This window comes from Silurus meridionalis, chromosome 29, assembly GCF_014805685.1.
Source record: "Silurus meridionalis isolate SWU-2019-XX chromosome 29, ASM1480568v1, whole genome shotgun sequence".
Classification (NCBI taxonomy): domain Eukaryota; kingdom Metazoa; phylum Chordata; class Actinopteri; order Siluriformes; family Siluridae; genus Silurus; species Silurus meridionalis.
In genome coordinates this window covers 4591836-4605260 of record NC_060912.1, presented here as the reverse complement: position 1 = coordinate 4605260, position 13425 = coordinate 4591836, and the positions used below count along the sequence as shown (strand labels likewise).

The following is a 13425-nucleotide window of genomic DNA, read 5'->3' as shown; positions in this document are numbered from 1 at the left end:
ATTCCTTATTCTTCACCGACTTCACAACATAGTAACTTTCGGGGAAACGGATAAATACCAAGTAATTTAAATTTTAACTGTTCACAGGTGGGAACAGCTTAGGAATTGATTATCATTGAAATTCAATGGCAATCAAGAAGCTAACCTAATGCAAAAAAACAAACTAGAGATTTCTATTATAATGTTAAAACTGTGTGAATGAGCAACAAAAGGTCATATACAGCAAATAACCAGCTCAGAAACTAAACAAGGAAACTTTTATTTATCATATCATTCTGATTAGAGTCATCTCTACTGATTCTCTCCTCTGTCAGGTGTCTCTTGGCCCAATCTGTTGCAATTTTCATATCCTTTCATCTGTCATTCAGCCACATGTGTAATATAATTATAATATAATTACCCATTAAGCTGTTTGTCACTCACTCTTGTTATCATGTTGTTGTTTTATCTCTATATACAATATTGATTGAATGAATTTGCTACGAGTTCTCTTTATTATAAGTGACAAACCTCTTCAGTGAATATAATAAGAACAATTTTCTGAACTGATCAGCTCAATTAAACAGGTGTAATTCCATCAAGAGAGAGTTATATGCCACTCAGAATTTATTGTTGTGTCACTCCAAAAAAGTTCCATTAAGTTCTCCATGACTCAATTTTCAGTCAATAAGGTGAATAATTGAAGGTCATTTTCATGACCAGGTCTTTTGCTATGTTCATTGTTCAACTCCAATTTTAATCAAAAACTTTTGCGATTCAATTAGGCAGACGAGGAGGAGCTTACAAGTTACAAGCTTACAGAACGAATTATTGTATTGTACTAATGCTTTTTATAATATTTCAATATACCAGTAAGATATGCATTTTTAATTCGATTCAATTCAATTAATTTTTATTTGTATAGCACTTTTAACAGTGGACATTGTATTAAAACAGTACCGTATAATTGTAAATTTGTGTTAAGAAAACTCCCTGAGATGGTATAAAAAAAGAAACCTTGATAGGAACCAGAGTCAAAAGAGAACCATCCTCATCTGAATAACACCAAACGTCTATTCATTACAGGTAATCATTGTTAGGTTCTTGTCAAGTCAAATTTGTGTTTTTTTATTAATTTCACTGGTCTTTAGGCATTTTTAAAACTCTGTCATGAGCCTTTCTACATATTTGTGCATAAATCTGGGAATATGTGTAAGTGCAGATGTTTGAGCATAACTTTCTTACCTATATCCCAGGTGGTTTGCACATTGCTGTCCATTTCCTTTTTTCCAATGATGTACCAGATGCAGGCCATCCAGTGGGCAAGCAGGGCAAACATGGACATGAGTAAGGTGAGCACCACTGTGCTGTGCTGGGAGTAGCGGTCCATTTTTTGCAATAGACGCAACAGGCGCAGCAAACGTACAGTCTTTAACAAGTGCACAACTGACACCTGCCAGACAAAGGTAGATCATTACTATAATATCCTAACATAATGATGTGTAAGTGGATTAAAAACAGAAACCAGTTAGTAATGAGAGTTTCTTTCCTAATACACAAATAAATAATAAACAAACACACACATTTATGGGACTAGGTGTGTCTGCAATGAGAAAAATATGTACAGTATGAATGATGTATGCAGTCACATATCAGCTATGCCACACTATGTAAGTGAAAACAAACCATATTGTCTGTCAGCTTATTACTGTGGTGCCTCAGGCAGTCTGTAAATAATACTCGTTATACCATCCATTAATATAATCACCAGTCCCTTTCCACACAGGTAAGGTATTCTTATGTCTCAAAGCAGACATAATCATTCACAGTATAACAGACTATCATTCTTCACCTTACACTAATATTAACAAGAGGCACAGGGGTAGGAAGAAATGGCTCTCAGTAGCTTTTCTTCTATGAACACTGTTATTAAGAGAGTAATAAGATCAGTCAGTAATAAACACCCGGTTCTGTTTCTAAAATTTTTTTATAAGTCATAGAGTTTGGGCATGTACAACCGAATTCCGAAAATGTTGGGACGTTTTTTATATTTAAATAGAATACTTTCAAATTACCTGAGCCAATATTTTATTTACAATAGAACATGAGAAGTGCCAATTATATATGTGTGGCTGTAACTGAGAACAGTTGTGTTTGGATGAAAACTGAAGACTATAGCTGTGGGGGTAGAGTGTTGTGCTGGGAATTGTCATTAGCAGCCATGTTTGAAGGTCACAATGTTCTGAAAAGTTTTTTTCTGGCGGATTGCAGTGATAAATGAGTATAAAGGTGTACAAATGAACTGCAAAAAAAATTGACTTTTTTCTTTCTGTGTATTTTCAATATTGTACATTAATAATGAAGACATCCAAACTATGACAAAATCTTTACCAGACATAATGTTCTACCGTTCTAATGTTATGCCTGGTCTGTAGTAAACGAAAAAGCGTTTAACAACCCAGAACATGTTTAAAATTTTAGATTGTCCAAAGAAGCTACTGTTTTTATGACAGCTTGGCATACTCATGGCATTCTCTCATCAGATTCACAAAGTAGTCACCTCATGCTCGAGAGGCTCTAATAAGGACTGTACCAGGAAAGAAAGACCAAGAGCTAGCTTTGCTGCAGAGGATACATTACCAGAATCAGAAACCCTCGTTTAATACATATGCTTTTTGGAATTCAAGGGGCAGACATCTTTCAACATCCACAGAGGAGACTGCATGAATCAGGCTGTCATGGTCGAATTGCAGCAAAGAAACCATTACTTCAGAGGAACAACTAGCAGAAGAGCATTGTTTGGCCCAGAAAACACAAGGAATGTACATTAGATCAGTGGAAAACTTTGGTCTTTTGATCTAATGAGAAAGATGAGATGAGATTCCTGAATGTGTGGTTCACTGTGAAGCACGGAGGATCAGTGTGATGAGGGGGTGTGTTTTAAGTTTTCTAATTAACCAGCATGGCTACCACAGCATTTCGTAGTGACATGCCATTCCATCTGGTTTGTATTTAGTGGGACCATCATTTGTTTTCTAAAAGGACAATGACCCCAGACACACCTCTATGTTATGCAAGAGCTATTTGTTCAAGGAGAGTGATTAAGTGCTGGAGTGTCCTCGTTATCCTTAGTCCTTCCTCGCATGTGTTTGGCATCTTTTAGCTATGCTGCCCCATACCTGTGGAATTGACTTCCTTTTTTCACATCTTATTTGGAAACTTTTCCAAAATCTTTTGAAGCATTCATATTATTGACATTGTATTTGTATGTATTTTTGGTTGTATAGTGTTTTATTATTTTAAACTGTTGTTGGTAATTGTTTTATTTTCATTGTATGTAAGGGGTCCTTGAGTGTCATATCCTTATCATATCCATCTGATGATGGCCTGTCCTCCACAATCATCTAAATCCAGATAAAAGCAGCCAACAAGCACTCTGGAAAATCCTCATAATTGTTAAAAAACTATTTCCGGTGACTACCTTGGTTTACAGTTTACAGTAAATAATTAATCCATGTTCGCATAAGCAGTATGATTGGTAGCAATATTTCTCACTCATGTAACTAAACAAGTTGTTTAACACATTCTCACCAGATCTGATTGTGGTGACTGGTAAATTGCTGAACACCAGTTTGTGAAGAGAGAGTGGTGTCAAGAAGTAATGAATGAGTGCTGTTTGTTAGTAACTGTACTTTGTTCTATGTGTTTTTTTTTAATTGGCACTGAAAATTAGCACCTGTAACACCACAGCATATATTGCACTATAACACTGTTGAATACTGTACTGTTCTGATTAATACTGTATATATTTACTGAGTTTCTCCCAATTTACAATTACCAAGCATTCCATTTTGGTATGACAAAATAACATTTTAAACTGTTTTACTGAAATTTAAATAAAGATATTCCTAGCCTATGAGGTATCTATGGCCAAGTTGTGAACAGTACACCTTGGCTATAACACTTTATTTAAGAAATATTAAAAGCCAAACTTTTGAACTCACCACACTAACATTGAAGGCATACAGAAGATCAAAGGGCAGTGCGGCCACCAAGTCGATTACTAGCCAGGTGGTCATGTAGTGGATGCAGATTTGCCGTGCCTCAAAAATTACTTGTCCAGATGTGCTCACATATGTAGTGCGAAAGTTAAGCACAATGTCTACAATTAGTGTGAAAAATATGTTTAGACAACAGAAATTTTCAGCTCATTTCCAATAATTTACAGTCCGCAAAGTTTAAAAGATACAGGTGAGAGTCCACCCTGAATATTCTCACCAATGATAAAAAGGATCTCCACAGCAATGTCACTGACAGTGGTGCTGCGGGTCAAGTCTTCATCACCAATAAAACACACATTATATGGCACAGTCACAGCCACATAGAAAGTAGCCAGCAGAATTAGCCAATCCCAGCCAGCCTTGAAACTGCTGAAGTGGAGAAGGATGAACTTGGACTTCTTAGCATCTGCAACTTTGTATTCCGGCAAAGCTGGAGGATCACCAAAAACATTCTGGTAACAATAAGAATAAAGATGAAAAAAGGGTTTAGAAATTCAGCTGCATGTCCACAGTGACATGTTTTTCTCCTTCTTTTTTGCCTTTATTCAGCATGCCATTTATGTTTACTTTTTAAATTTCTTCTGTTATTGTAATAATGATAACAATAATAATAATAATAATAATAATAATAATAATAATAATAAAAACCCCACTACACAAAACACTGTTACGTTCAGTGAAAGACTCATACAACCGTGATGCACCACAAAGTGCCACAGAAGGTCATTTCCCATGTAACACAGTAATAAATAACTCCTAATTCTGAGTGTTAAACAGCTGGTAAATGGTAATTACTGTATATATATATATATATATATATATATATATATATATATATATATATATATATATATATATACAGTAATTACCATTTATATATATATATATATATATATATATATATATATATATATATATATATACTTTAGTTATAGATTTTCATGCCACACTTACATAATGTTAAAATCTTGGGCAATAATGTGCAATAATCTTAGTGCAATGATAATAATAATGTTTACATGTGCAATAACTTGTATAATGACTACTGTAGTCTTGCGGTTTTTTTTCCATCTGTTTCACTGCTGCTACATATTTCATTTCCTGCTGCTACACATTTTTTTCACTTAACATATAAAAATATAACACAAATTTATTAAAATTCTCTTTTTTTGTTTTATTTTACTTTAATGTTTAACTTTGAACAACTGCAAATAAAATTTCATTATGGCTTCAATAAAGTTTTCTGATTCTGATAGATTCAGATAATAATAATAATAATAATAAGAAGAAGAAGAAGAAGAAGAAGAAGAAAGAGAATCCAGTAATTATAAGTAAGACTTTTCAGTTGGGATTTCTTAAGGCAGACAAATTTCACAATCACAGATTTGACAATCTGACAAACAGGAAGTCAGCTTTTTTCGATTTTGCATTTGCATTCATCAGAAGCAACGTGCTTTACACATTTTTGTCTGCAGTTTATCATTAGTTCATCTGTCACTGAATTTAACTGAATGTAAATACTACGAGTGGCCAATAGTCTTAACTTGTAATACATCTTCAAATAAATCCTTCATGATGGTTCATGATTTTGCCTTCTGTAACCTCATATATTCTGTCATTTACCCTCCATGCATGTTTGTTCACCATGTGGTACCTTGTTGAGTTTGATTTTGTTTTGTTTCTGCCGGTTGTGGAGATGTCCTGAGATGTGATACAGGACGGTGTTCGAGCGAATTCGAGCAGTGCTAAATGGATACCCTTTGATCTGGCCATGATGACACTCTGAGAAAGAACAAGTAAAACTTAGTTAAAGGAAGTAGCTAAGATAAAAACCAGGGATACTTCAACATAAACAAATGTGGTAAAATAAATGTGCATGACAGCAAAAATTACAGACACAACACAGACGCTAACACAAACACCAGTCGATTATAAATCAATTTGGTAAATGTCTTCTAAAAAAGGTTTACATAATTATGAATACACTTATGCATTTCATAATTGTACCTGACATTTATGTAAGGATTTGTGAAAAATATTGTCCAAATAATGATTCCCCCTACTATTCACCTATCCTTTGCAAACACCAGTGATTTATACACTAAAGCAAAATAAGCACTTGGCATTCTGGACAATAATGTTGCGTTGCTGCAATTGAATGCAAAAGAATAAGACTGCATTTTGTTTCTATTCAGCATTTCAAATTAAATAGTGAATAAGAGGAGGGACAATCTTTTTCCCCCGTTGTCCTGTTTTTTACCTGCTATCCATGAAATATATCTGCAGATTTGGACATTCACACTGTTGTTACACAACACCAGGTGCAGAGGCTATTGTTAATGTCTGACCTACTTATGTCAAAGCCAAAATAAAAACTTAACCCAACACAACACTGAAACACAGACACTGTTAATGCCAATAATAATGTTTTTTTTTTTTTTTTTTTTTATCAGAACTTCATGTGGGCAAATAATTAAAATATTAACAAAGCAGGTAACTAAAACGGAAACAAAGGCAAACAAATCAGAAAGGTGAGCTTGGTATTCCTGGATTATGCCAACATATATTCTTTTAAACACTGATACGATATTAATTATAAAGTTTTAAGGATGCTTGAAATACACAAACAAGCCCACAAAACCTTTTTTTCTTTCAATGGGGATGGTTTTTGCCTTGGTGTCTGTGATGTCTTTAAATGAAGCAAGGAAGAGAACAACATCGCCTTTCTCATTCTTAATAGGCACAATATCCAGCAGACACCAGAACAAACAACCTGTATTGGAGACAGAAAAACAGTTAGAGTTCAAACATTGCAGTATTTTCCTTATGAGTACAGTGAACCAATCAGACTCTCTCTATACACATGTGTCTGTGTGAGAGAGAGAGAAAGGTCTGATACAGTACAATCTAATACTAGGTACTAGGACAATTATGGGTAAAATTCAGCTTGATTGCTTACAGCTGGTGATGTCAAACCTCTTGATGACACTTAAAAAGACTAAAAATGTTTGGAAATTGCAAATAAAATGAAATGTTAAACCTTTTCTTTTCTTTTTTTTAATGGATGCTCCACATATCGTATTTTCCGGACTATAAGCCGCTACTTTTTTCCCACGCTTTGAACCCCGCGGCTTAAACAATGAAGCAGCTAATTTATGGACTTTTCCTGGGTTTTTCTCGGTTTCACAAACTTCAAGCCAAAAAACTAAGCCCCATAATATTAGACCAATGAAATTGCCGAATGGGTTCAGGTGAACCAATGAAATTCTTTATATTAAATCAGATGCGCTCCCACTGAATCGGGCCGCACCACATCATAAATATGGATGATGTTCCTCTGACGTTTGGCCTGCCGCTCACTCGGACTGTCAAAAGGAAATGCGAATCATTCATCACACTGTAAACAACCAGGCATGAAAAAACGCACCTCACCTGTGTTCTGAGCTGCGCGGTATCGGGAGAAAAGATTCACCAATGGTGATTTTTAAACGCATGACGCCAAAAGAAAAACTCCCGAGAGAAATTGTTGTAAAAGGAAGGAAGAAGACAGTGAACAATGACTTTCTTGGTAGGCTACTGTTTAGATACAAGCCGTGTAACAGACACTGTCTTTCATTTAAGCCTGTTTAAAGTTCATTAGTTTCAATGTGGGAACCTGCGGCTTATAGACAGGTGCGGCGTATTTATGTTCAATATAATCTTTGTCAAATTTAGTGGGTGCGACTTATATTTGGGTGCGCTTAATAGTCCAATAGTCTACTAATACATTTATTAGTATTGGTGAAAACTATTAAATGTAGTAAATTATTCACAGCGCTTTTTTATTATTGTGTGTTTTAATGGATTCAATCCATTGTTTTCCTCAAAATTCTACAAACATCTTAGCCATGAAGTGTGAGGCCATAGTCAATAGCTACAGACCTCCAAACTTCAGATTAACTCAAGACCAGAGCGTAGAGAGCTTCATGGAATGGGTTTCCATGGTCGAGCAGTTGCATCCAAGTCTTACATCAACAAGTGCAATGCAAAGCATCGGATGCAGTGGTGTATAGCACCTAGCATATAGAGCACTGGAGACATGTTCTCTTCACTGTCCGGCAATCTGCGTCTGGGTTTGGCAGTTGCCAGGAGAACGATACTTGTCTGAATGCATTGTGCCACATGTAAAGTTTGGTGGAGGAGGAATTATTATGTGGGGTTGTTTATCAGGTGTTGGGCTCGGCCCCTTAGTTCCAGTGAAAGTAACACTTAATGCTTCAGCATAACAAGACATTTTGGACAATTTCATGCTTCAAACGTTGTGGGAACAGTTTTGGGAAGGCTTGCTCCGGTTCCAACATGACTGCACACCAGTGCACAAAGCAAGGTCCATAAAGACATGTATGAGTAAGTTTGGTGTGGAAGAACTTGACTGGCCTGATAGAACACCTTTGGGATGAATTAGAGTGGAGCCAGCGATCCAGGTCTTCTCGTCCAACATCTGTCTATAAAAGGTCCCACAGTCAACAGTGCATAACAGAGCAAAAACCAAGCCATGGAGTCGAAGGAATTGTCTGTAGACTTCTGAGACAGGATTGTACGGAGGCACAGATGTGGGGAAGGCTACAGAAAAATATGTGCAGCAATGAAGCTACCAATGAGCACAGTGGCCTTCATCCTCTGTAAATGGAATAAGTTTGGAACCACCAGGAATCTTCCTAGAGCAGGCCGCCCGTTCAAACTAAGCGAACAGGGAAGAAGGAACTTCGTCAAGGAGGTGACCAAGAACCTGATAGTCACTCTGAAAAAGCTCCACCATTTCTCTGTTGAAAGCGGAGAACCTTCCAGAAAAACAACCATCTCTGCAGCACTCCACCAATCAGACCAACCAACCAGACTGAAGCCGGTCCTCAGTAAAGGCACATGACATGGTCCAGCCAGAGTGCAGACTTAAACCCGATTGAACATCTCTGGAGAGATCAAAAATGGCTGTGCACTGACACTCCCCATCCAACCTGATGGAGCTTAAAGTGTTCTGCAAAGATGAATGGGAGAAACTGCCCAAAAATAGATGTGCCAAGCTTGTAGCATTATACTCAAAAAGACTTAAGACTGTAATTGGTGCCAATTACAGTCTTAATTACAGGAGCTTCAACTAAGTATTGAGCAAAGGCTGTGAATAATTATGTACATGTGATTTTTTTTGTGATGTGTGTGCCTTTTAAATCATGTCCAATGAACTGAATTTAGCACAGGTGGACTCCAATCATACACCTGAGCTCAGTTTTGTGAGTCAGTAAAGGCTGTGAATACTCTACTTTATTTATTTATTTTTATAAATGTGCAAAGATTTCAAACAAACTTCATTCATATTGTCATTATGTGGTATTGTTTGTAGAATTTTGAGGAAAATAATTAATTTATTCTCTTTTGCAACAAGGCTGTAACATAACAAAATGTGGAAAAAGTGAAGTGCTTTGAATACTTTCTGTGTGCACTGTATATACATAATATATATATATTTTTATTATTAAGGAGTGTGCTTTTCCATAACTGAGGTTAATGTAATTTGCATCTTGATGCATACTGTAGCTAATTATATGATACATTAATGATTCATATGAAGCAGCTGCCAATGAAATGCGATACAATTCACCCCATTACAATAAAGTGCGATCCGATTTCAATTTGATTGCAATTCACTGCAATAAGAAAAAAGGTGTTATGCAATTCACCAATGTCGCTGCATCACATACATACATTTTTATTCAGATGCACCATCGGTGAAACTCGCCATTCCTAATATATCATTATAATTTGCCAATGAATTTGTGAATTGTCTGGTTAAAAAATGTATGGGGTTAATCATAATCTGTAGAGGTACCAAGCACATATTTTTGTCATTTTTACTCACCTTTCTTCTTGTAAAACACGATCTCCTCTTTAAGCTCACTTCGCTTCTCAAGGGTAGAATCCACACGCGTGATCGTGTGTTCGCTGCTCTCAGGCCCATAAAGAAACTTACATGCACAACTCTGTTGCATGACCTCAGTGCGTGTGAAACCCGTGAGCTCACAGAAGCCATCTGAACAGTAAACTATGGGAAACCCCTTTGCTACCTGTGCATTAGCCAAGATGAAATTGCTATCTGTGGAAAAAAATAATAATTCACATGAATCATCGTAAATGGGATCACATTTTTGCATGGAATTACAGTCAGATTATAGCAGCAATCCTGAAATGTCTGTAAAAAGTAAAGGACCTTATAGCTAAAGTTGTAATACTGTCAGTCTCATAAGATACCTGTAATAATTGACCTACAAAATAAAATGTCAATTTGTTATCAGATGAATAAGAAAACAATAATTAAATCAATTTAGAGCAGGAGATGTCAAATAAATAGGTCGCCAGAGACCTGTTTACTGGTTTATAAAATCAGTAATACTTGAATACTTAAGATAAAGTACACACATTTTTTTAAATTTAGGCTCTTTAATCAAAAGTATACAGTAAGATTCTGACTAGTTATTGTTGCAAGAGACTCCATTTCCATCCTTCTACCAAAAAAAACTAGGTCCTACTTGTTATTATATGAGCTTAGTTACAGTGAGGAAAATAAGTATTTGAACACCCTGCTATTTTGCAAGTTCTCCCACTTAGAAATCATGGAGGGGTCTGAAATTGACTATTTATTTGTATGATACAGCTGCAAATAAGTATTTGAACACCTGAGAAAGTCAATGTTAATATTTGGTACAGTAGCCTTTGTTTGCAATTACAGAGATCAAACGTTTCCTGTAGTTTTTCACCAGGTTTGCACACACTGCAGGAGGGATTTTGGCCCACTCCTCCACACAGATCTTCTCTAGATCAGTCAGGTTTCTGGCCTGTCGCTGAGAAACACAGAGTTTGAGCTCCCTCCAAAGATTCTCTATTGGGTTTAGGTCTGGTGACTGGCTAGGCCACGCCAGAACCTTGATATGCTTCTTACAGAGCCACTTCTTGGTTATCCTGGCTGTGTGCTTTGGGTCATTGTCATGTTGAAAGACCCAGCCTCGACCCATCTTCAATGCTCTAACTGAGGGAAGGAGGTTGTTCCCCAAAATCTTGCAATACATCCTTAATACAGTGCAGTCGCCCTGTCCCATGTGCAGAAAAACACCCCCAAAGCATGATGCTACCACCCTCATGCTTCACAGTAGGGATGGTGTTCTTGGGATGGTACTCATCATTCTTCTTCCTCCAAACACGTTTAGTGGAATTATGACCCAAAAGTTATATTTTGGTCTCATCTGACCACATGACTTTCTCCCATGACTCCTCTGGATCATCCAAATGGTCATTGGCAAACTTAAGACGTGCCTGGACATGTGCTGGTTTAAGCAGGGGAACCTTCCGTGCCATGCATGATTTCAAACCATGACGTCTTAGTGTATTACCAACAGTAACCTTGAAAACTGTGGTCCCAGCTCTTTTCAGGTCACTGACCAGCTCCTCCCGTGTAGTTCTGGGCTGATTTCTCACCTTCCTTAGGATCATTGAGACCCTACGAGGTGAGATCTTGCATGGAGCCCCAGTCCGAGGGAGATTGACAGTCATGTTTAGCTTCTTCCATTTTCTAATGATTGCTTCAACAGTGGACCTTTTTTCACCAAGCCGGCAATTTCCCCGTAGCCCTTTCCAGCCTTGTGGAGGTGTACAATTTTGTCTCTAGTGTCTTTGGACAGCTCTTTGGTCGTGGCCATGTTAGTAGTTGGATTCTTACTGATTGTATGGGGTGGACAGGTGTCTTTATGCAGCTAATGACCTCAAACAGGTGCATCTTATTTAGGATAATAAATGTAGTGGAGGTGGACATTTTAAAGGCAGACTAACAGGTCTTTGAGGGTCAGAATTCTAGCTGATTGACAGGTGTTCAAATACTTATTTGCAGCTGTATCATACAAATAAATAGTTTAAAAATCATATATTGTGATTTCTGGATTTTTTTTTTTTTTTAGATTATGTCTCTCACAGTGGACATGCACCTACAATGACAATTTCAGACCCCTCCATGATTTCTAAGTGGAAGAACTTGCAAAATAGCAGGGTGTTTAAATACTTATTTTCTCACTGTAGATTTCACCTAAAACTATTCAAACTACACTCCTAAACAAAATAAAAAAATGAGCCAAGCACAAAATGGCAAAATATTAAGCTTTATTTGGTCTTTTAAACAGATGAAATTCCGGAGTAAGAACGGGCGCTTTGAGGATGGATTGGACTGTAGCTAATGTCAACAGACTGCTACATTGACTCAGGATTTCTTTTCGCTTCTGATCATCTTCACTGTACCCCCCAACATCGTATATCTGCTATAAATGGACATTCGGTGCAACCAAGATGAGGATGGGTTCCCTCTTGAGTCTAGTTCCTCTCAAGGTTTCTTCCTTATGCCATGTCGGGGAGTTTTTCTTTGCCACAGTCGCCACCGGCTTGCTTATCAGGGACAAACTTACTTATAAAGAACATATTTACTTTTAATCACCACATTTTCTGTGTAAAGCTGCTTTAAGACAATGTTCATTGCAAAGCGCTATAGAAATAAAAATGAATTGAATTGAATTGAATTATGAGTAGTTGAAAATATTTTGTAAACAGGGACATACGCTGAATAACATAAAAAACAAAAAGAAATTCACAGCCTTTGCTTAATACTTTGTTGAAGTATCTTTGTCACCAATTACAGCCTCAAGTCTTTTTGAGTATGATGCTATAAGCTTGGCACAACTATTTTTGGGCAGTTTCTCCCATTCTTCTTTGCAGAACCTCTCAAGCTCAATCAGGTTGGATGGGGAGCGTTGGTGCACAGCCATTTTCTGATCTCTCAAAGACATTCACATAGTCGTCCCGTAGCCAGTTCTTTGTTATCTTGGCGCTGGGTTTAGGGTCATTGTCCTGTTAGAACATGAACCGCCGCCCCAGTCTGAGTTCCAAAGCTCTCTGGAGCAGTTTTCATCAAGGATGTCTCTGTACATTGCTGCATTTATTTTTCCTCAATCCTGACTGGTCTCCAAGTTCCTGCTGCTGAAATATATCCCCACAGCATGATGCTGCCACCACCATGCTTCACTGTAGAGATTGGATAGGTGATAAGTGTTTCCTCCCGACATGATGCTTGGCATTCAGGCCAAATAATTCAATCTTTGTTTCTCATGGCCTGGGAGTCCTTCAGGTGCCGTTTGGTAAACTTCAGATGGGCTGTCATGTGCCTTTTACATGAGAAGTGGCTTCCGTCTCGCCACTACCATACAGGCCTGATTGGTGAAGTGCTACAGAGATGGCTATTCTTCTAGAAGGTTCTCCTCTCTCCACAGAAATACGATTAAGCTTTTTCAGAGTGACTATCAAGCTCTTGGTCACCTCC

The 13425-nt window shown here is 37.2% G+C and overlaps 1 protein-coding gene across 1 annotated transcript in view; it reads right to left on the bottom strand.

The window, feature by feature from the left end:
- kcnh8 (potassium voltage-gated channel, subfamily H (eag-related), member 8) overlaps nt 1-13425 on the bottom strand; it is a 62857-nt gene that overhangs the window by 33902 nt on the left and 15530 nt on the right. The window contains exons 4-9 of the mRNA XM_046844287.1: nt 9934-10167; nt 6682-6813; nt 5695-5822; nt 4258-4492; nt 3984-4141; nt 1225-1432 (exon numbers count right to left, since the gene is read on the bottom strand). Of these exons, the coding sequence (XP_046700243.1) occupies nt 1225-1432; nt 3984-4141; nt 4258-4492; nt 5695-5822; nt 6682-6813; nt 9934-10167 (1095 nt within the window). The remainder of the gene's footprint in view (nt 1-1224; nt 1433-3983; nt 4142-4257; nt 4493-5694; nt 5823-6681; nt 6814-9933; nt 10168-13425) is intronic.